Genomic DNA, 23817 nt, shown 5'->3' on the forward strand with positions numbered 1-23817 from the left:
TCATTACGTGTCGTGCTATTACAGTAGACTGAAAACATAATATTCTACATTCAATAGGCCTATGAAATACTGTAGGCCTACTCTATAATATGAGGTAGATGGAGACAGAGCCCGTGCTGTGCAATCTTCTCTTCAGCTCTCACTCATTTGACCACTTGATGGATATTTTACCAACGCTGAAAGATCCAGCACAGCCTGCACAGGTGGCTATTTGTGTTTCCCGCAGCAGCAGCAAAGTTCGTTCTGAATGAATTAGGATAGCCTATACTTTACAAAATAACATCGATGAACAATATGTACAATCAGTATAAAAATACATCGAATTTGTTTACTCGACAGGTGTACGCCGCCATCATCTCACACACTCACGTGCGGGATTAACTCACATTCTTAAAACACGTAGGTGTTGAATAAACAACGCAACATAACGTTAATATTCCAATAAGACTACATTATGTTCTTGATTTCCTGTATATAGCTTTGGCATGTAAACCATAGCGTGATACTGAATGTGAGTATAGAGAAGCGTTTGAGACATCCATTATTGAACAGTAGGGATTGGACACCATTTAGCAAAAGCTAACGATAGCACGAACACGGAAAAGAAGTGCTGGGTGAAACGGAGTTGTTCATGCCTCTGCTGATCATGAATAGGCAAGGTAAGTTACTATGGCTAGATTGTTGAATTGTTCAATGAATGAATGAATGCATGACATCCTACTCTGTATCACACGGTGAGATAAAGAATACAAGCCTAGATAGCCTTTCATGCTATGCGTGATTAGCCACACGCAATGTTATTGCTAGCGCCACAGGTAGGCATGGAATTCAGCACCATGGACTGCGAAATTGAGAACAACGAATGGGAGTCCTCTTGACAGCGGAGATAAAAACGTTTAGAGTTCAATTTTACACATTTTGCCATGGGTTGTAGAGAAAATGTTGCTGTTTTAAAACATGTTTGCTGCAGTTCTAAACAATTTGCCATGGTGCGGAGAGAAACATTAGCAGTTCTAGAGCTAATTTCCTGCAATTCTACAGATTTTGCCATAGGGTCTAGAGAAATGTTTGCATTGCATGTTTAATATGATATCTGACTGAGTGTGACTAACAAAATCAATGGGTGCCCTCCGGTCTATACCCGTGATTACTACAAGTTTAGATTGCTGGCCGCTAGACTATCTTACCCATCTAAAAAAAACTGAGCTGACATGGGTTAATTGAGTGACTGATATTACAAGAGAAAGACTGCTGATCCACAACCAAATTTCGAAATTGCACCTTGTGCATTTTACTATTCTAACTCTCAGCAGTAAGTTGGTATTGGTATTTTGGTATTTTACGAGGGTCCCCATCAGCTAATGCAAAAGTACACAAATCAAAAAACATGATACAGAATGACATAATACAGAACATCAATAGACAAGGACAGAACCACATAATCAATTCATACACACAAACTATCTAGGTCAAATAGGGGAGAGGTGTGCCTCGAGGTGTTGCTTTATCTGTGTTTTGAAACCAGGTTTGCTGTTTATTTGAGCAATATGAGATGGAAGGAAGTTCCATGCAATAAGGGCTCTATGTAATACGGTACGCTTTCTTGAATTTGTTCTGGATTTCGGGACTGTGAAAAGACCCCTGGTGGCATGTCCTGGTGGGATAAGTGTGTGTGTCAGAGCTGTGTGTAAGTTGACTATGCAAATAATTTGGTATTTTCAACACATTGTTTCTTATAAAAAGAAGAAGTGATGCAGTCAGTCTCTCCTCAACTCTTAGCCAAGAGAGACTGGCATGCATACTATTTATTCCAGCCCTCTGATTACAATTAAGAGCTAAATGTGCCACTCTGTTCTGGGCCAGCTGCAGCTTAACTAAGTATTTCTTTCAGCACTGGACCACACGACTGGACAATAATCAAGATTAGACTAAACTAGAGCCTGCAGAACTTGCTTTTGGATTGTGGTGTCAAAAAAGCAGAGCATCTCTTTAGTTGAGACTAGTTGACTAAATGAAGATGAACTGCCAGTAGAGCAGTAATTTATGTCAACAACTGAACATTTATGAAGTCACAGTTTGAGCATTGACATGGGTATGCATTGTAGACAGTAACATCTATCCTTTCAAAGGTTACAGTGGGGAAAATGTTTCACCAAGGAACATTTCCATTGGAATATCAGGAATTGGAAGTCCGACTAACGGTCTATCAGAGGAGGATGAGTTTGATTTAAAGATGGAGCTGGCAAAGGTATTACTCTCTCTGTGTCTGTCCAACTTTGCCCTTTTGTCCCATTGTCAAACATTGTCATATTCATTTATGTTGAATCTGTCTCTTAGCATAATAGTTCGTTCAGATTTTGATTTGCACCCAAATTAATGGAAAAAGACAAGTCATAGAAAATCCACAATTTATTATTTTTAGTCTGAACGTTGTAAACTTTTCTGTCATTTTTTTCTGCTCAGACGGAGGATGAAATACAGACTTTGCGGCAGGTACTCTTGGCCAAAGAGAAATATGCAATGGACATCAGGAGGCAGCTGGGTACTGGCCCCTTCAGTGAGATTAAACAAAACCTGTCCAAAGGCTGGCAGGAAGTCCAGACCTCCAATGCGTAAGTACTTCCACCTGTGAGATGCCCTCATGATGTCACACAACACTCCTGCTTCTTCAACCGCCTATACAACATCAGAAATGTATTAAAGTAACCCGAGGCATTATAAAGACTAAATTACCCATCTAAACAAAGTTAGCTGACATGGGCTGATTGAGTGACTGTCACTGAATTACAAAACAGGCTTGACAATAATACATCATAATTAGTATCAGAATAGTAGTAATAATAATAATAATAATAATTTGGTGGGTACTGGCAAAGACCAAAGCTGGCAGGAGTTCCGTTGAGGACATTGGTGTCTCTCTATCACACGTGAATTATCTTTTAAACAAACAAATAGAGACCTACAAGCAGTTGTTACAACAACAAGAAAATAGCTTCAAGTGTTTTGTCCAAATACTCGTGGATTCTACTAATAAAATAATGGACGACCTGACCAGAGAGGTCCAGGACCTGAAGAACATTTTGCAGTTCTCCCATGGTCAGCTCGATGAGTTGATGACAGCAATCTGTAAGTCATTGAGAGAGGACATCAGTTCAAGGCAGAATAACATGGTTGTGGACGGAATTGCAGAATCTCCACATGAGACCTGGACGGAGACTGAGGACAAAGTGAGGGAAATGATCTCTGAGAAATTGAAGATGGACCACAGGAAGATTGAGGTTGAGCGCACCCACGGGACAGGAAAACCCGGCCACGGCCCAGGTGATAGGCCCAGGCCGATAGTGGTCAAGTTCCTGAGGTTCAAGGACAAGGTAGCTCGTTCTGGAAAGAGCGAAGAACTTGAGAGGAACGTATATCTTAGGAAGTAGGTAACTGAGATAACTGATCCCAGCCATGAAAGCTGCCAGAGCGCGTGGGGACATTGCTTTACATCCGCTATGACAGGCTCATTGTCCACCCTCCCTCCCTCCCAGAAGCCTGGAAGGGATGAGAGAGTCAAGCCTATGGGTTCGTAGCTTCAACCCCACAACACACAGACACCAAGTGATTAATGCGCTGCTGAATGTATATTTTGTTCTCTTGCTTTGTTTGCTCTTTTCAGTATTATGTCTATCTCTGATAAGCTACCCAGGAAAGGGATGAAAATAGCCTATATTAATATATGTAGCCTTAGAGATAAGGTTCATGAAATCCATAACTTGCTAACATCAGATGACATTCATATATTAGCCATTTCTGAGACTCACTTAGATAATTCATTTGATGATACATCAGTAGCAATACAAGGATATAACATGTATAGAAGAGACAGAAATGCTTATGGGGAAGGTGTTGCTGTATATATTCAGAGCCATATCCATGTAATACTTAGAGAAGATCTTATGTCAAGTGTTATTGAAGTGTTGTGGTTGCAGGTTCACTTGGCACATCTAAAGCCTTTTCTTTTGGGGTGTTGCTATAGGCCACCAAGTGCTAACAGTCAGTATCTAAATAATGTGTGAAATGCTTGATACTGTATGTGATATAAACAGAGAGGTCTACTTTCTTGGGCACCTGAATATTGACTGGTTTTCATCAAGTTGTCCGCTCAAGAGGAAGCTTCTTACTGTGACCAGTGTCTGTAATATGGTTCAGGTTATTAATCAACCTACCAGGGTGTTTACAAACACTACAGGAATAAGATCATCCACATGTATCGATCACATTTTTACTAATACTGCAGAACTTTGTTCTAAAGCTGTATCCGTACCCATTGGATGCAGTGATCACAATATAGTGGCTATATCCAGGAAAGCCAAAGTTCCAACAGCTGGGCCTAAAATAGTGTATAAGAGATCATACAACAATTTTGCTGTGACTCTTATGTGGATGATGTTAAAAATATTTGTTGGTCTGATGTGATTAATGAGGAGCATCCAGACGCTGCACTTGATGCATTTATGAAATTGCTTCTTCCAATTATTGATAAACATGCACCTATTAATTAAGAAACTGACTGTTAGAACTGTTAAGGCTCCATGGATTGATGAGGAATTGAAAATCTGTATGGTTGAAAGAGATGTGGCTAATAAGTCTGGTGTCACGATCTTGGAAATGAGCGGATCAAGGCGCAGTGTGAGTATAGTTCCACATATATATTTTAGTGAAACTAACAAAACAAAACAACAAAACGTACAAAGACCGTGAGGACGTAGTGCCCAAACACACTAACCAACAATCAATATCCCACAAAACACAGGTGGGGAAATAGCTACCTAAATATGATCCCCAATCAGAGGCAACGATAAACAGCTGCCTCTGATTGGGAACCATATTAGCACCAACTAGTCACGCCCTGACCTACTACACCATAAAGAACTAAGGGCTCTCTATGGTCAGGGCGTGACATCTGGCTGCACATCTGACGGGCTTACTTACTGCAAATTGAGAAATTATGTGACTAAACTCAATAAAAAGAAGAAGAAACTATTATGAAGCCAAGATCAATGATATAAAAAATGTGGGGGAAAAAACTTCGGAGTACTTTAAATGAAATTATGGGCAGAAAGACTATTTCAGCTCCATCTTTCATTGAATCAGATGGCTTATTCATCACAAAACCATTTTTGATGTTGCCAATTATTTTAATGATTATTTCATTGGCGAAGTGGGCAAACATAGGCAGGAAATGCCAACATCGAACAAGTGAGAAATTGTATTCATGCATAAAAAAAACAATTAATGAAAGAAAAGCATTGCACGTTTTAATTTTGTAAAGTTAGTGTGGGAGAGGTGGAAAAATGATTGCTATCGATAAATAATGACAAACCTCCTGGCATTGACAACTTAGATGGAAAGCTACTGAGGATGGTAGCTGACTCTATAGCCACTCCTATCTGTCATATCTTTAATCTGAGCCTAGCGGAAAGTATTTGTCCTCAGGCTTGGAGGGAAGCCAAAATAATTCCGCTACCCAAGAGTGGTAAAGCGCCTTTACTGGTTCTAACAGCAAACCTATGAGCTTGCTGTCAGCAAACTGTTGGAAACAATGGTGTTTGACCAAATACAATGCTATTTCTCTGTAAACAAATTAACAACAGACTTTCAGCACGCTTATAGAGAAGGGCACTCAACATGTACTGCACTGACACAAATGACTGATGATTGGTTGAAATAAATTGATAATAATAAGATTGCGGGAGCTGTACTGTTAGATTTCAGTGCAACCTTTGATATTATTGACCCTAACCTGTTAGGGTTAAAAAAAAACATGTGTTATGGCTTTTTAACCTCAGCTCTGAATCCACAATATGGCAATCTATCTAATAGAACTCAGAGGGTTTTCTTCAATGGAAGCTTCTCTAATGTCAAACATGTAAAGTGTGGTGTACCGCAGGGAAGCTCTCTAGGCCCTCTACTCTTTTATATTTTTACCAATGACCTGCCACTGGCATTAAACAAAGCAGGTGTGTCCATGTATGCTGATGATTCAACCATATACGCATCACAGCTAATGAAGTCACTGAAACTCTTAAAAAAGAGTTGAAGTCTGTGGAATCACTACTAAGAGCATTGTATTTGGTACAAATCATTCCTTGTGGCTGTTGAACAAGTTGAGGAGACTAAATTACCTTAGATTGTAAACTGTCACGGTAAATACATATAGATTCAATGGTTGTAAAGATGGGGAGAGGTCTGTCCGTAATAAAGAGATGCTCTGCTTTTTTGACACCACACTCCAAAAAGCAAGTTCTGCAGGCTCTAGTTTTGTCTAATCTTGATTATTGTCCAGTCGTATGGTCCAGTGCTGCAAGGAAATACCTAGTTAAGCTGCAGCTGGCCCAGAACAGAGCGGCACGCTTTGCTCTTGATTGTAATCAGAGGGCTGATATAAACACTATGCATGCCAGTCTCTCTTGGCTAAGAGTTGATGAGAGACTGACTGCATCACTTCTTCTTTTATAAGAAACATTAATGTGTTGAAAATCCCAAATTGTTTGCATAGTCAACTAACACACAGCTCTAACAAACACACACTTATCCCACCAGACATGCCACCAGGGGTCTTTTCACAGTCCCGAAATCCAGAACAAATTCAAGAAAGAGTACCATATTATATAGAGCCCTTATTGCATGGAACTTCCTTCCATCTCATATTGCTCAAATAAACGGCAAACCTGGTTTCAAAAAACAGATAAAGCAACACCTCGCGGCACAACGCCTCTCCCCATATTTGACCTAGATAGTTTATGTGTATGCATTGATATGTAGGCTATGTGGGCCTTTAAAAATGTTTTTGTTCTGTCCTTGAGCCGTTCTTGTCTATTGATGTTCTGTATTATGTCATTCTGCATTATGTTTCATGTTTTGTGTGGACTCCAGGAAGAGTAGTTGCTGCTTTTGCAACAGCTAATGGGGATCCTAATCAAATACCATATACATATACTGTACACTGCAAAAAAAAAGAAATCTGTCAATTTAAATACGTTCTTTATGCCCTAATCTATAGATTTCATATGCCTGGGAATACAGATATGCATCTGTTGGTCACAGATACCTTTTAAACAAATTAGAGCCGTGGATCAGAAAACCAGTCAGTATCTGGTGGGACCACCATTTGCCTCATGGAGTGCAACAGACACAGCTTCTTCACATAGAGTTGATAAGTCTGTTGATTGTGGACTGTGAAATGTTGTCCCACTCCTCTTCAATGGCTGTGCGAAGTTGCTGGATATTGGTGGGAACTGGAACACGCTGTCGTACATGTCGATCCAGAGCATCCCAAACAGGCTCAATGGGTGACATGTCTGGTGAGTGTGCAGGCCATGGAAGAACTGGGACATTTTCAGCTCCCAGGAATTGTGTACAGATCCTTGCGACATGGGGCAGTGCATTATCGTGCTGAAACATGAGGTGGCACGACAATGGGCCTCTGGATCTCGTCACGTTATCTTTGCTCATTCAAATTGCCATTGATAAAATGCAGTTGTGTTAGATGTCTATAGTTTATGCTTGCTCATACCATAACCACACTGCCACCATGGGGCACTCTGTTCACAATGTTGGCATCAAGAAACCGTTCGCCCACACGACGCCATACACTCTGTCTGCCATCTGCCCGGTACAGTTAAAACCGGGATTCATCCGTGAAGAGCACACTTCTCCAGCGTGCCAGTGGCCATCGAAGGTGAGCATTTGCCCACTGAAGTCGAACTGCAGTCAGGTCAAGATCCTGGTGAGGATAACGAGCACCCAGATCAGCTTCCCTAAGACGGCTTATGGTAGAGAAATGAACATTCAACATGTATGAGAAATAAGCTTTTTGTGCGTATGGAACATTTCTGGGATCTTTTATTTCAGCTCATGAAACATTGGACCAACACTTCACGGGTTGCATTTATTTTTCTGTTCAGTATATTTGTCATATTTCACACATGTACTTGTGTATAATTGTGTATTATATGCATTTGTGAATTGGAAATGTGTTTTATCCCAACTCCCCCTGAGACACTATCAGATTTGAAGGCATTCAAAAACTGTGGATAGACTTCAAACTAATGGAGAGCCTTTGCAAATGAACCAGGGCAGATTTGACTCTGACTTAATGTGAGTAAAAGTTGGGCAAAGGTGAACCAAGCCTGCCAAAGCAGCTATTGCATCTATTATTATTTCTGGCAGAACGTTGTTGAAAAGCATACAATGTCAGCACCCTGTTTTTGCCTGGCATAATACCTACAGTACATAATCCTGAAATGCATGCTCATCTTCAGTACTTAATGCTTTCTCTAAGATGGAGCTCTGATGATAATGTACCTCTGTATTTACAGATATCTGACAGCCTCAGCTACTCTGGAAGACATCAGCCAATCTAACGTGTGAGTGGTCACTATCCATTATATATGTGAATTTAACCAAGACGGGCTTTGCTAAAAGGGTTCTTGTTCTATGTTGTTCTAAGCTCTATGTTGGAACAGCTGATGGGATTTTAAGGTCAGCTGGATCAGAGGCCTGTTAATAGCCTGTCCAATAGCCTTTCTTAACATTGGCAGCAGCATTAACAACAGGCTGTGGCTGGCCTGGCCGGGGAGGGAGCACTTTACTTGGTGAAAACAGAGGGGGTGGGGGGAATCTGGCTATCTGCACTAGCACAGGGTGACCACGAAGGTGCTGATGGCTCATGTTTTGGGGTTTCACCTATCGTGCTTCAACCAGTCCATCCGTGCTCATAGCATGTGTCCTCCTGCTGATGCTGTGGTGGAACACAGCAAGCTCGTCACTGTGAAAAGGAGGATCCAAGAAAGTGGATGGGCCAATATGCAAATTAAGTCCTTGCGTAGGGTGTACTTTGAACAAACCTCGGTGACATAAGTTAAGTTTTGCCCTTTCCCCCTTGATATACTATAGTAGTCATGCCGACTGATTGGTAGTCAAAATATAAACTTCCTGTCTTTTCTAGATCTCCGACTCTCTCTCTTGCTTTCTGTGACTAGGTATAAGAGGACCCAGGAGAGTATCTCTAATGCAGGACAGATGACCAGTGCTGCCCTGTCCACAGTGGGTGTGGCCATTACAAGGAGACTTGGAGACATGAGGTACCCTCAGCTCAACAGTATATATATACAGAACCATTCAAAAGTTTGGACACCCCTACTCATTACAGGGTTTTTCCTCATTTTTACTATTTTCTACATTGTAGAATAATAGTGAATAACTATGTAATAGCACAAATGGAATCATCTATTAACCCAAAAAATGTTGTGACAAAGTATGGGTGGTATACAGAAGATAGCCCTATTTGGTAAAAGACCAAGTCTGACGTGGCAGCATAGGCATAGTTTGTTGCATGAATTAATCACAACAATTGAGGATTGGCTGATAACTAGAAAACAAACATTCTGGATAATATTGAGAATCTGGAACTATTTATTGATCCGCATTTTGATATGCTCGAAAAAGAAACACATACAACGAAGTGAACAACAGAGTATATCTTTCCTCGAGTTCTACAAGCGAAACTGATGGGAAGCCGCCGCCAAAAATTCAAAATGTCACATTGGGAGGGGGACGATTTTATAACTGTCTCCAGAAGATAGAGCTTACAAGCATGAGCGAGCAGTTAAAAAAAATGATATATTGCCTGGGTTACTGGGGGAGTTTGAGTCCTTAAAAATAGGAATGGATTACAGTAATAAAATTAAATACCAGTGGAACATAAGATATTGAAAACTGCCGTGGACTCCCTAGAAGACACTACAGAGAGGCTACGGTATGATAATAAAACAATGAAAGCCAAATTACTTGATCTAAAGTGCAGAAGTATGAAAAATAATATTGTTATAATGGGAATAAAAGGAGGATGAACACAAACTATTTGTCAAACGGAGGAAAAATCAAGGTGTTCAGGAAAAGTAATCTCAATATGACGGACGAACAGGTGGAAACAATTTATTTTCAGAGGGCTCACCGTTTCGTTGGCAGAGCAGAGGGAAGGCCCCGTCCGATTGTAGCTATGCTGAGCCACCTCAAAAGGGAAATTGCTTTGTTACAACAGGTTAGAGAATTGAAGAACACCTCATTCTCTATTGATGAACAATTTCCCCATAAAATAGTGGAGAGACGACGTGCCCTGTACCCCACTTTCAAACTGCTCCGAGAAGTGAAGCAGAATGTTCGTCTAGTGGTCAATAGATTATATGTAAACAACCAAATGTTCAAGGACTCTAAGATTACAACTTGGCTGTGAGTGATAGCTACCTCCAGTTGAAGTAGTCCCCGATAGATATTTGCACCGCGTTAAATAGTACACATAACTTTCTTTTTTGCATGAACAACTTTTTTTATTCATGTAGTATGGAACCGTGGACTTAAAATAAGGTTGGACTTATGGTAATGCAGAATGGGTATGATGAACTTATCCCTTTTCTATATGGACTTAATATCAGGTTTTGATTTAGGGGAAGGCAAAGATGGGTAAGGCTGACCTTTTTTCTTTAAGATTTATTTACTTATTTAATTTGAAGATTGTACATTAGAAATACCAAGGTTGTTTTTTTAACTTGATATGATATGGCCTACTTGAGGTTGTGTCACGCCTTGGTCATTATATTTTGTGTTTTTGGTATAGTTTGGGTAGGCCAGGGTGTGACATGGGTATATATGTTGTGTTTCGTATTGGGGTTTGTATTATTTGGGATTGCGGCTGATTAGGGGTGTGGTATAGGTTTGGCTGCCTGAGGCGGTTCTCAATGAGAGTCAGGTGCTTCTCTTTGTCTCTGATTGGGAACCGTATTTAGGTAGCTTGAGTTTGCGTTGTATTTCGTGGGTGATTGTCCTGTCTCTGTGTTGTAGTCACCAGATAGGCTCAGTCACTTGGTTTTTTCTTTTCAATTGTTTTGGAAGAGAAGAGAACGAGCGCCATTCTCCTTGCGGAGATGGTGCTAAATACATCAACACGGTCGGTCCCTGGGATTGGGCTGGCCAACACGATTCGGTTTGCTTGGAAGGAAAAGGAGTTTGAGCCTTTAGGACGGGAATCCTTTGGAAGGATAATATTGATGGGGATTCTAAAGCTGACGGTGAAGGACGTGTTTTGTTTCCAAGGCAACTCGTTGGAGGGAGCATACGACGTTGCACTATATACAGAGGAAAAACACGATGATATCCTGAGAAGGGCAAGAGCAGTGGGAGGTGAGAGGCCGATGTGCCACTACGAAATAACAAGCCTGGCGAAGAATAACTTTAGGGTTGTAACTGTGAACATCTACAACCCTTACGTTAAGGACGAAGAGGTGAGGGCTTTTCTGGGAGATACATGGATAACGTCTCCTCAGCAAGGCACCTCAAAGACTCCCTTGGGTTTTGGAATGGGAGGAGAGGCTTCCAGGCCCTCCTCAGAGAGGACCCAAGGGGACATGGTGGCTACCTCCATCCTCCTGCTATGTTCTCCCTAGGGGCTGACAGGGGACGTTGTATTATGCACGTCAGCCCCCATTTTGCAGACGCTGTATGGCCTATGGTCACATATTCGCCTCATGCAGTGCAAGAAAATGCAGATTTTGTGCATCTGAGGATCACGAGGCGAGGGATTGTGACAAGCCTAAGACGTGCCATGGGTGTGGCTCGTCAGCACACCTGTGGAGGGGTGCCCGGCCCGTCAGAGGTCATATGCGTCTGCGGCTGGGGGGAGCAGGAGCGGGGGATGGGGGAAGAAGAGGAGGGGAAGGAAGCACGCCTCATGACCAGAGTTCAGGTCCAGAGGGGAAGGCCACAAGGAAGGAGGAGGAGCCAGAAGCGGCGGATGGAAGAGAGAAGGAAACGGAAGGCACGGGAGTAGGAGAACCAGAAAAAGCGGCGGAAGAAGGCAACCGAGTGGAGGAGCATGAGAGAGAAGAAAGCGAGGGAGGAGTGGTGGAGAAGGAGACGGTGGAAGAGAAAGTGGACTGGGGGAAAGTGCCATGGTGGAAGAGATGAGGGGTATGGTGGAGGAGCTGGCGGGGGGAGGGTGGTATCTCTTCACTGCCGCCATCACCAAAGAAGAGTATGAAGAGGAGGGGCGATTGGCCGACAGTGAGGGGAAGGAATGGCCAAGAGAGTGATGGGGGCGGGAGAAACCTCTGGGTTGCTGCTGGTTTCCCCAGGCCCTCAACTTCTGTTGGGTGGGGACACACATAACAAGACTCAGGACTGGGTACAAGAGGAGGTGGGGAGTTTTTGTTTGGGGACTCAGCCTCCCCAATTTTTTTCCAAACCAGCTGCAACACTGGGGAGGGGGAGGATTGTGGTGGTAGACCCAGGGTGCAGGGCACTCCGGAGCCAAACACTATTCCTGCATCCTGGGAGGGTGTGATTGAGGAAGAGGGGGGGATGTCGGGATTACGGATGGTGTTCTCACCGGTAGATATGGAGCAGGGGAGCATCGGGTGAGTCTCCTGTTTTATGTTTTTTTCTGTCTGGGTTTAGAATTTGAGTGTATTACATGTATTTATTTTTCATGGAGTCTAATTTTACTTTTGTTAGTTTAAATGTAAGGGGTTTAAGGGATTTTGTTAAGAGGAGGGCGGTTTTTAGTTATTTGGAGGGTGTGGGGTTTGATTTTTGTTTTTTACAGGAGGTTCACCTGAGGGATGGAGGGGATGTTATTAGGTTTAAGAGGGAGTGGGACAAGGGGGAGTCGGTTTGGGGTGTTGGGGGTGCACTCATCGGGGTAGGGATTTTGTGTGGGCACAGGGAGGTAAAAGTGGAGGATTCTTTCGTGGTAATGCAGGGGAGGGTTATAGGGGTGGATGTCACGATAAGGGATTGTAAATTTAGATTAGTGGTGGTGTATGGGCCACAGGTGGTGGCAGACAGAAGGGAGATGGTGGACTGTCTGACGCCCCTGTGTGTCACAAATAGGAAATTAGTGATAGGGGGATTTTAATACAGATTTAGGAAGAGGGGGATAGCAGTGCGGGCGCCATTGCCAGGCTAATGGCTTGCCATGGTCTGGTAGATGGTGGTCTGCACACTACTCCGAAAATGGACGGTCCTACATGGCGTAACTCCAGGGGGTTGAGCGGAGGCTCGACTATATTTTTGTACCCAGGTCTTTGGGTAAGTTGTCTGGGCGGCTGTTGCCTGTTTTCTTTCGGATCACGACGGGGTGCTCCTGCAGGTGGGGTCGCCAGTCTGCCTCTTTGGTAGAGGGTACTGGAAGCTAGATCGGGATGTGCTGGAGGAGCGGGCTTTTGTTGACGGGTTTTATGGTTTCTTTTGGAGGCTTGAGGGCCTCCGGTCCATGTGCGAGGGGGTGTTAGAGTGGTGGGAATTAGTTAAGGTGAGGATTAGGGCTTTTATAATAGAGTATTGCAAGAGGAAAAAAAGGGAGGAGAGGAGGGAGGTGGATCGTATCCAGAGGTTAATTGGACTCGAATACGAGGCAGGCAACCTCGGCGGGTCGTTTGACTGGGAGAGATCCGCAACCCTAAAGGCGCAGCTCAGGGAGTTGCAGGAGCGGAAGGCTCGAGCTTTCCTTGAGCGAGCGCATAGTGGCTTTCTAGAACATAATGAGACTTGTTCTGCTATGTTCTTTAAGTTGGTTAGGGCAAGACAGAGTAGGAAGGTAATGCATGGTGTTAGGGAAGAAAATGGTAGTATAGTTAGAGAACCAGAGGATATGGTCAGGGTGACAACTGATCATTTCAAGGTTTATTTAAGGAAAGGGAAATAGATGTAGAGCAGGGAAATGTGTTTTAGAACACTTGTCCAGGCGGTTGCCGGAGGACATTAGAGAAGTGATGGAGGCCCAGATCTCACTAGAAGAGGTTGAGAGCGCTCTTAGGAGGATGGGAAAAGGGAAGGTGCCTGGGATAGATGGGCTGCCGGCTGAGTTTTATCTCAAGTTTTGGGGTATACTTGGACCAGTGGTCCTCGAAGTCTTGAAGGCCATCCTTGAGACGGGGTCCCGGGGGATCAATGGCTGTTGGTGTGCTGTCACTTTTATATAAGAAGGGGGAAGTAACAGACCTTGGCAACTGGCGGCCGTTGACCATGCTGTGTGTAGATTACAAGCTACTTGCAAAGGTTTTAGCAGACCGGTTGCGCACAGCCCTTCCCTACGTCGTTCATGAGGATCAGACGTGCGGGGTAGAGGGCCGCTCTATTAGATGGAACCTACAGTTAATCAGGGACTCCATCGCTTGGGTTGAAGATAGAGGTCTGCCTTTAATGGTAGCAGCGCTAGATCAGGCGAAAGCCTTCGATCGCGTGAATAGATCCTTTTTATTCAGAGTGTTAGGTCGATTAGGATTTGGGGAGAAGTTTATAGGATGGATTCGTACATTATATGTCGGAGCGGGGTGCCGAGTTAGTGTAAATAGTCACTTGGGTGATGTTTTTGACCTCTTGTCTGGGGTCAGGCAGGGGTGCCCACTCTCGGCTCTCCTCTTCGTTCTGTACATGGAGCCTCTGGGGGCTGCCATTAGGGCAGACACAGGGGTGGAAGGTTTGCTGATCCCTGGAAGTGGTGGGCTGCGTGTTAAGATGACGCAGTACGCCGACGACACTTCCTTGCTGTTGTGCAAGGACTCGTGCCTGACAAGGTCCCTTGCCATCTTTGGGGATTTCACCCGAGCGTCGGGAGCAGTTCTGAACCATGCAAAGTCTTCAGTCAAGTTTTTCGGAAGATGGCGCGGTAGAACGGATGTGCCTGGGGGGTTATCTCTCTGTGAGGGGGCCCTGAGGATTCTCGGGGTCCATTTTGAGACCTCCGGCTCAGCGACGCTAAACTGGAACATGCGTATCGCAGTGGTACAGAGGAAGCTAGCAATGTGGAAAGCTAGGTATTTGTCTTTTATGGGCAAAGTCCTGGTCCTAAAGGTGGATGTGTTGCCGTCTCTTTTGTATTTGGCATACATCTACCCATTGCCGGCTTGTCTGAGGAGGCCTCTAGTGAGGCTTGTGTTTCAGTTTATGTGGAGTGGCAGGTGCGAGTGGGTCGCCAGGGCACGCATGATCTGTCCCATCGGGGAGGGAGGTAGGGGGTACCACATTTCCCCCTCAAGCTGGACTCAATTTTTGTTTCCTTCTTGTTAACGGAGCTTGCTCAGCCAGTGATACACCCGTCCGGTTACCTCCTGCGGGTGTTTTTCTCATATCAGGCGAGAAGCATAATGGTGTGGTCTAACACGGGTCCTCGGGCGGAACAGCTGCCGTGGCACTTTGGTCATGCGGCCAAGTGGCTGCGTGCGCACCCTGAGGTTGAAGTTGCCCGAGTAGGTTTAGATCACAGGCACCTGTACGAGGAGGTCAGAAAGGCAGGAGTCCGGCGCCTGTAGTGGGCATCTCGGAAGTGGTCTGGGAGGGAGTGCAGGCGCGGGGTCTGGATAACAGGCTCAAGGACCTGAATTGGTTGAGCCTTCATAAGTGTTTGCCGGTACGTTCCATCTTGTACCGGTATAATTTGGTGCAATCCCCCACCTGTCTAAGATCCTCTTGTGGCAGGGAGGAGACTGTGCGCCATGTCTTTTGGGACTGTGCCTTTGCCGGAGTAGTATGGGCTAGGGCACGGGTGTTGTTAGGTTTGGTAAAGGGGGATTTTGTATTGACGTGGGCCAGGTTAGAGAGGGGTGTAGGGAGAGCGAGAGGGACGGATAGGGACAGGTTTCTGCTCTGGCTTCTCATGAGTCTCTTTAAACGGGGGCTGTGGGAGGCAAAGGCAGAACATGGTGAAGACAGGGAAAGATTGGGGGGTGGAAGGGATAGTGAGGAGGGTGGAAGGAGATTTGAGGGGGAGGATGAAGAGGGAGGAGAGGAAGTGGGGGCAGCATGCTGCTCGGGAGAGGTGGAAGGGGGTTTAGGGCTGGGTGTCATTTAGATTTGTAAGAGGATAGATTAGGGACGGGGAGATAGGGAGAGGTATTTTGTAGGGTAACGGGGAGGGAAGATGCTCCCCTGAGGTTTTGTTTGTGGTTTATGTTTTAGTTTAATTAGTTTATTTAAAATACCATTATTTGTGTATGTATGTAAATTATGAGTTGTAAAGAATGAATGGTATTGAAGATAATAAACTATTTTTATAAAAATAAAAAAAAGATAGGCTGTAATTAGTTTCACGTTCCGTTTGTTGTTTTGTACTCTCAGTATTTTCATGTATCGTTACGTATTCTTTCATTAAAGTCATGAGTAACCTACACGCTGCATTTCGGTCCGACTCTCTTTCTTCCACAAACGAAGAACGCCGTTACAGAATCACCCACCGTAAACGGACCGAGCAGCGTGTAAACTGGCAGGAGCTAAAGGACGACATTATGGACAGCAGAAGCATGGAGTATACTACGTGGGAAGAAATCGACAGGTGGGCGGCCGATCCAGAGCGAGTGCAGGAGCCCGCCTGGGATTCCCTACAGCAGTGCGAAGAGGGCTACAGGCTAATGGAGTCAAAAAGGAAAACACGGCGACGCAGAGCGAAAACCGAAAGTAACGGGGGAAAGCGCAGAGAGAGAGTGGCTGAGTCAGGAGTCAGACCTGAGCCTACTCTCCCTGTTAATCGTGAAGAACAGTTGCAGTGGGAGAGACTGCACCATTTGGAGATTTGGACATGGGAGGAGGAATTAGACGGTAAAGGACCCTGGGCGCAGCCGGGAGAATATCGCCGTCCCAAGGAGGAAATAGAAGCAGCTAAAGCGGAGAGGCGCAGGTATGAGGAAGCAGCACGGCGACTCGGTTGGAAACCGGAAAGTCACCCCAAAAAATGTATTGGGTGGGGGCTAGAAGGGAGAATAGTTATGCCAGGTAGGAAACCTGCGCATACTCCCTGTGCTCACCGTTGGGCTAGAGAGACCGGGCAGGCACCGTGTTATGCTATGGAGCGCACGGTGTTTCCAGTGCGGGTGCAGAGCCAGCTGCGACACATACCAGCTCTTCCTATTGGCCGGGCTAGAGTGGGCATCGAGCCAGGTAAGCTTGGGCAGGCTCGGTGCTCAAGAGCTCCAGTGCGCCTGCACGGTCCGGTCTATCCAGAGCCACCTCTACACAACAGTCCTCCGGTAGCAGCTCCCCGCACCAGGCTTCCTGTGCGTGTCCTCGATCAAATACCACCAGTTCCAGCACCACGCACCAGGCCTTCAGTGCGCCTCGCCTGTTCAACACAGCCAGAGCCTTCCTTCCCTCCTACGCTGTTGGAGTCTCCCGCCTGTTCAACACAGCCAGAGCCTTCCTTCCCTCCTACGCTGTCGGAGCCTCCCGCCTGTTCAGCGCAGCCAGAGCCTGTCTCCTCTCCTGCGCTGCCGGAGCCTCCCGCCTGTTTAGCGCAGCCAGAGCCTTTCTCCTCTCCTGCGCTGCCGGAGTCTCCCGTCTGCCCAGCACCGCCAGTCTGTCCAGCGCCGCCTGTGCTCCCAGTCTGCCCAGCGTCGACCAGTCTGCCCAGCGTCGCCAGTCTGTCCAGCGTCGCCAGTCTGTCCAGCGTCGCCAGTCTGCCCAGCGTCGCCAGTCTGCCAGGATCCGCCAGAAGTGCCAGTCTGCCAGGATCCGCCAGAAGTGCCAGTCTGCCAGGATCCGCCGGAAGTGCCAGTCTGCCAGGATCCGCCGGAAGTGCCAGTTTGCCAGGATCCGCCGGAAGTGCCAGTCTGCCAGGATCCGCCAGAAGTGCCAGTCAGCCAGGATCTGCCAGTCTGCAGAGAGCTGTCAGTCTGCATGAAGCAGCCAGAGCTGTCAGTCTGCCCAGCGCCGCCAGTGCTCCCAGTCTGCCCAGCGTCGCCAGTCTGCCCAGCGTCGCCAGTCTGCCCAGCACCGCCAGTCTGTCCAGCGCCGCCAGTGCTCCCAGTCTGCCCAGTGCCGCCAGTCTGTCCAGCGTCGCCAGTCTGTCCAGCGTCGCCAGTCTGCCCAGCATCGTCAGTCTGCCAGGATCCACCAGAAGTGCCAGGATCCGCCAGAAGTGCCAGTCTGCCAGGATCCGCCAGAAGTGCCAGTCTGCCAGGATCCGCCAGAAGTGCCAGTCTGCCAGGATCAGCCAGAAGTGCCAGTCTACAGAGAGCTGTCAGCCTGCATGGAGCAGTCAGAGCTGTCAGTCTGCATAGAGCAGCTAGATCCGCGAGCCAGCCAGGAGTTACCGGAGCCTACTACCTGTCTGAGCTTCGTCTCAGTACTGGGCGTCCTCTCAGTACTGGGCGTCCTCTCAGTACTGGGCATCCTCTCAGTACTGGGCTTCCCCTCAGTCCCGGGCTGCCCCTCAGTCCCGGGCTGCCTCTGTCCCGAGATGCCCCTCTGTCCTGAGCTGCCCCTCTGTCCTGAGCTGCCCCTCAGTCCCGGGCTGCCCCTCTGTCCTGAGATGCCCTTCTGTCCCGAGCTGCCCCTCAGTCCCGAGCTGCCCCTCTGTCCCGAGCTGCTCTTCTGTCCCGAGCTGCCCTTCTGTCCCGAGCTGCCCTTCTGTCCCGAGCTGCCCCTCTTTCCCGAGCTGCCCCTCTGTCCCGAGCTGCCCCTCTGTCCTGAGCTGCCCCTCTGTCCTGAGCTGCCCCTCTGTCCCGAGCTGCCCCTCGGTCCCGAGCTGCCCCTCAGTTACATTTACATTTACATTACATTTAAGTCATTTAGCAGACGCTCTTATCCAGAGCGACTTACAAATTGGTGCGTTCACCTTAAGACATCCAGTGGAACAGCCACTTTACAATAGTGCATCTAAATCTTTTAAGGGGGGTGAGAAGGATTACTTTATCCTATCCTAGGTATTCCTGAAAGAGGTTATGTGGGGATCAGGGTGAGGACTATTAGGCCATGGTCGGCGGAGAAGGTGGATTATCCCAGGACGCGAAGGCGAAGGGGAGGAACTAGGACATTCATGGAGTGGGGTCCACGTCCCGAGCCAGAACCGCCACCATGGACAGACGCCCACCCGGACCCTCCCTATGCTCTTGAGGTGCGTCCCGGAGTCCGCACCTTAGGGGGGGGGTTCTGTCACGCCTTGGTCATTATATTTTGTGTTTTTGGTATAGTTTGGGTAGGCCAGGGTGTGACATGGGTATATATGTTGTGTTTCGTATTGGGGTTTGTATTATTTGGGATTGCGGCTGATTAGGGGTGTGGTATAGGTTTGGCTGCCTGAGGCGGTTCTCAATGAGAGTCAGGTGCTTCTCTTTGTCTCTGATTGGGAACCGTATTTAGGTAGCTTGAGTTCGCGTATTATTTCGTGGGTGATTGTCCTGTCTCTGTGTTGTAGTCACCAGATAGGCTGTAATTAGTGTCACGTTCCGTTTGTTGTTTTGTACTCTCAGTATTTTCATGTATCGTTACGTATTCTTTCATTAAAGTCATGAGTAACCTACACGCTGCATTTCGGTCCGACTCTCTTTCTTCCACAAACGAAGAACGCCGTTACAGGTTGTGTATATTATGACTTCAAATATGTTATTGTTCACTGATGTGAATTGGAATGAATAGCTGTTAAGATAAAACGTAATAAATATGAATAGATTTATTATAGGGCAATTATAAAGGACAATATCATTAAAAACCTGCCTAGGTTCTCCTATTGGAATAGGCCTATATGATCCTAAAATAATTGTTGTCATTTGCCTTTTACATTTAAAAAAGAAATCTCATTATAAAAAATGTAAAGGATGATTATTGTTCCGTTACACACCAGCAAATGGATGAGGTATTATCAACAGGGTTGTTGTCTCTATTAGTGTGGTGGGCTGGTTAACATGGGGATAAACTGATTCAAGTTAACGGTAGAACACTTCTCTAAGCGAGAGAGAGGTATATTATATATTTCTATATAAGCTATTTATGCTACCTTTTTATATTCTTGATCGTAATGATATAGGCCTAGGTGTATAACAGCCGAGGTGCTAGAGCAACAACCCTGGAATAAAAAACAAAATGTTCTTGGCCATCGTGCCATGGCTGTGTCAGTCGATTGTAAATTAAACTTGGGTATTCATTTTTTTGCTTTTTGAAAGAAAAGCAAAAAAAATATGGTCTGTTAAAATAACATCAAATTGATTAGAAATACAGTGTTAGACATTGTTAATGTGGTAAATGACTATTGTAGTTGAAAGGCTGATTTTTTAAAATGGAATATCTACATAGGCTTACAGAGGCCAATTATCAGCAACCATCACTCCTGTGTTCCAATGGCACATTGTATTAGCTAATCCAAGTTTATCTTATACGTTTAATTGATCTTTAGAAACCCCTTTTGAAATGGTGTTAGCACAGCTGAAAATTGTTGTTCTGATTTAAAGAAGCAATACAACTGACATTCAAAATGTAACAAGTACTTTTGTGTGTCAGGGCAAATGTATTCATGCAGTAAAAAGGTTATAATTTTCTTTAGGAATGTAGTGAAGTAAAGTTGTCAAAAATAAATAGTTAAGTACAGATACCCCCCAAAATTCTTAAGTAGTACATTCCAGTATTTTTACTTAAGTACTTTACACCACTGCCCTTCTCAGGACACATTGTTGAGGGCAAAGGTTTCTTCTTGTACATTTGTTTACGCAATCACAGGGAGAAATTCAACAGTCTTAATCGAATCGGACCAGTCGGTCTTAATTGGCAACATTATCCCTTTATCTACTTTACTGTTCCTTCATAGCCTTTAAATTGAGCCTGCGTAAAGGATAGCTGTCGCTGTGATGCATTTTTACTTGCCATTAATTGTTTAAGTATTTTTTTTATATATACGCACACACACACTCTTCTCACTCATACAGCGCACTGTCAATATTTACACCTCCATGTGGCCTCTTGATGACTTTATCTGACCATCTTTCTTTCCCCATCTCGTTCCTGGAACGCTGCCCATTAACCGGACAGGGCACTGCCTTTGCCAAGCCCACCTCGGTAAGGATAGTAGGAGTTCCCTGGCCTTGTGATAGTGAAAAACCTTGATTTCGATGTGATATATTCGATGTGATTTATTAAGCTGCTACTGATCTGTTTTTCTTGCTCATGTGCTATATACTACTATACTACATGATGTACTACTATACTACATACTGTACTACTACTGTATACTACATGTTGTACTGCTATACTACATGTTGTACTGCTATACTACATGATGCACTCCTATACTACATGATGCATTCTTATACTACATACTGTACTACTACTGTATACTACATGATGCACTCCTTTAAAACATGATGCACTACTATACTACATACTGTACTACTACTGTATACTACATGATGCACTTCTATACTACATGATGTACTCTTCTACTACATACTGTACTACTACTGTATACTACATGATGCACTCCTATACTACATGATGCACTCTTATACTACATACTGTACTACTACTGTATACTACATGATGCACTCTTATACTACATACTGTACTACTACTGTATACTACATGATGCACTGCTATACTACATGATGCACTGCTATACTACATGATGCACTCTTATACTACATACTGTACTACTACTGTATACTACATGATGCACTCTTATACTACATACTGTACTACTACTGTATACTACATGATGCACTCCTTTAATACATGATGCACTACTATACTACATACTGTACTACTACTGTATACTACATGTTGTACTGCTATACTACATGTTGTACTGCTATACTACATGATGCACTTCTATACTACATGATGTACTCTTCTACTACATACTGTACTACTACTGTATACTACATGTTGTACTGCTATACTGCACGTTGTACTGCTATACTACATGATGCACTGCTATACTACATGATGCACTCTTATACTACATACTGTACTACTACTGTATACTACATGATGCACTCTTATACTACATACTGTACTACTACTGTATACTACATGATGCACTCCTTTAATACATGATGCACTACTATACTACATACTGTACTACTACTGTATACTACATGTTGTACTGCTATACTACATGTTGTACTGCTATACTACATGATGCATTTCTATACTACATGATGTACTATTCTACTACATACTGTACTACTACTGTATACTACATGATGCACTCCTATACTACATGATGCACTACTATACTACATACTGTACTACTACTGTATACTACATGTTGTACTGCTATACTACATGTTGTACTGCTATACTACATGATGCACTCCTTTAATACATGATGCACTACTATACTACATACTGTACTACTACTGTATACTACATGTTGTACTGCTATACTACATGTTGTACTGCTATACTACATGATGCACTTCTATACTACATGATGTACTATTCTACTACATACTGTACTACTACTGTATACTACATGATGCACTCCTATACTACATGATGCACTCTTATACTACATACTGTACTACTACTGTATACTACATGATGCACTCCTATAATACATGATGCACTACTACTGTATACTAAATGATGGCCTACTATACTACTACTTTATACTACATGCTGTACTACTATACTGCATGCTGTACTGCTATACTACATGTTGTACTGCTATACTACATGATCTACTACTATATTACATGCTATACTACATGATGCATTGCTATATTACATGCTATACTACATGATGTACTATTATACTAGTCCTTTATACTACATGTTGTACTGCTATACTACATGATCTACTACTATATTACATGCTATACTACATGATGTATTGCTATATTACATGCTATATTACATGATGTACTACTATACTAGTCCTTTATACTAAATGTTGTACTGCTATACTACATGATCTACTACTATATTACATGCTATAATACATGATGTACTACTATAGTCCTTTATACTACATGTTGTACTGCTAAACTACATGATGCTCTTACTAATCTCTCGTTGTCTCTGTTTCTGCTCTCGGACGCACCAGCCCCTCCTTGGGCCACTCCATCAGTGTCCCTGCTATGTCAATGAGGTAAAACACTGGGCACACTACTGCACTACTACTACTTTCTGCAGGGACTCCATAGGCGGTGAATGATGTTTGAATGATATTAACTTCGTCCCCAGGCTAATTGCGAACAGTGCTTGGGGAGGAAGAGTCTGGTGAACGACATTAGAATGACATTAATGCTGCAAGTAAATAAAGTTACATTTAAAGCTGAAAAACTTACTTTAACCTGAAGTGATACCTCAAAGTGATTTCCATTGTTTACGAGATGTGTCTTTCTGCCTCCTTGTAGACATTCCAATACATTCAAGTCCTTTTGAAGACATGGTGTGAAGCGTGAAGGTAAGTCTGTGAGAACAATCACAAACATAAAGAACAGAAAATACTGTATTTTCTCATCTTTAATATTACAACTAATTCCTCATGTCTCTACTGGCTTCTGTCTCTCCCACACAGAACAAGGTGTCCAGGATTCTAGGGATTGACGGAGATAACTCTGGGTCTGAAAGAAGCCCATCTCAGAACAGTGGTTCCCTCCAACATAATCTATTTTCTCTCAACCATCTGTAATCTCACTACTCCCTTCATTACTTTAACCTGATGTCATGGTCCACACTACCCCTTCAAAGAGTAAACATTATGCAGGAGGTTGATAACTTGGGTATGGCTTTGACAGTGTTGGTTCCAAACTTTCATTCATTCTAAATATGAAGTAGTATTTCCAATATGTAGTTATGTATATTGTCCAACTGTTTGAAGGAAAATGTCATTGTCATATTCTACTATTGCATTATAAGCACATAACAATCACAAATGTACAGTAATGTATTTTTGTACTTTAAGATAATTTACAATTAAAACAAAAGTGGTCTGTTCTGATTTTGGATACTATAACTTTCTGGAAAAATAAAGAGAGAAATAAAAGTGAGTATTGTTGTTACAGTTCA

General features: G+C 44.2%; 1 protein-coding gene across 4 annotated transcripts; it reads left to right on the plus strand.

Moving 5' to 3' along the window:
• The first annotated feature begins 196 nt into the window (after positions 1-196).
• LOC115102386 (tumor protein D54-like) lies at positions 197-23815 on the plus strand. Of its 4 annotated transcripts, XM_029622290.2 has the most exons (11): positions 200-659; positions 2130-2248; positions 2464-2612; positions 8367-8414; positions 9030-9131; positions 18769-18928; positions 20833-20859; positions 22850-22894; positions 22990-23058; positions 23163-23212; positions 23327-23815. In XM_029622290.2, exons 1-10 carry the CDS (start codon positions 632-634, stop codon positions 23208-23210), a joined length of 795 nt encoding a protein of 264 aa, XP_029478150.1. In that variant the 5' UTR covers positions 200-631; the 3' UTR covers positions 23211-23212; positions 23327-23815. The 4 variants fall into 4 exon arrangements, with proteins under 4 accessions (XP_064861522.1, XP_029478152.1, XP_029478150.1 ...); XM_065005450.1 differs by lacking the exon at positions 22990-23058 and having other exon boundaries at positions 197-659; XM_029622292.2 differs by lacking the exons at positions 18769-18928; positions 22990-23058 and having other exon boundaries at positions 199-659.
• Positions 23816-23817: the final 2 nt, after the last annotated feature.

The sequence above is a fragment of the Oncorhynchus nerka genome, linkage group LG20 (genome assembly GCF_034236695.1).
Source record: "Oncorhynchus nerka isolate Pitt River linkage group LG20, Oner_Uvic_2.0, whole genome shotgun sequence".
Lineage (NCBI taxonomy): Eukaryota > Metazoa > Chordata > Actinopteri > Salmoniformes > Salmonidae > Oncorhynchus > Oncorhynchus nerka.

Excerpts from the sequence above, each read along its gene's own strand:
- LOC115102386 (XM_029622290.2), top strand. The coding sequence starts at position 632 with ATGCCTCTGCTGATCATGAATAGGCAAG. Across the intron at positions 18,929-20,832 it reads ACCCTCCCTATGCTCTTGAG|GGCACTGCCTTTGCCAAGCC; the intron begins GTGCGTCCCGGA and ends TTAACCGGACAG. Across the intron at positions 20,860-22,849 it reads CCTTTGCCAAGCCCACCTCG|CCCCTCCTTGGGCCACTCCA; the intron begins GTAAGGATAGTA and ends CGGACGCACCAG.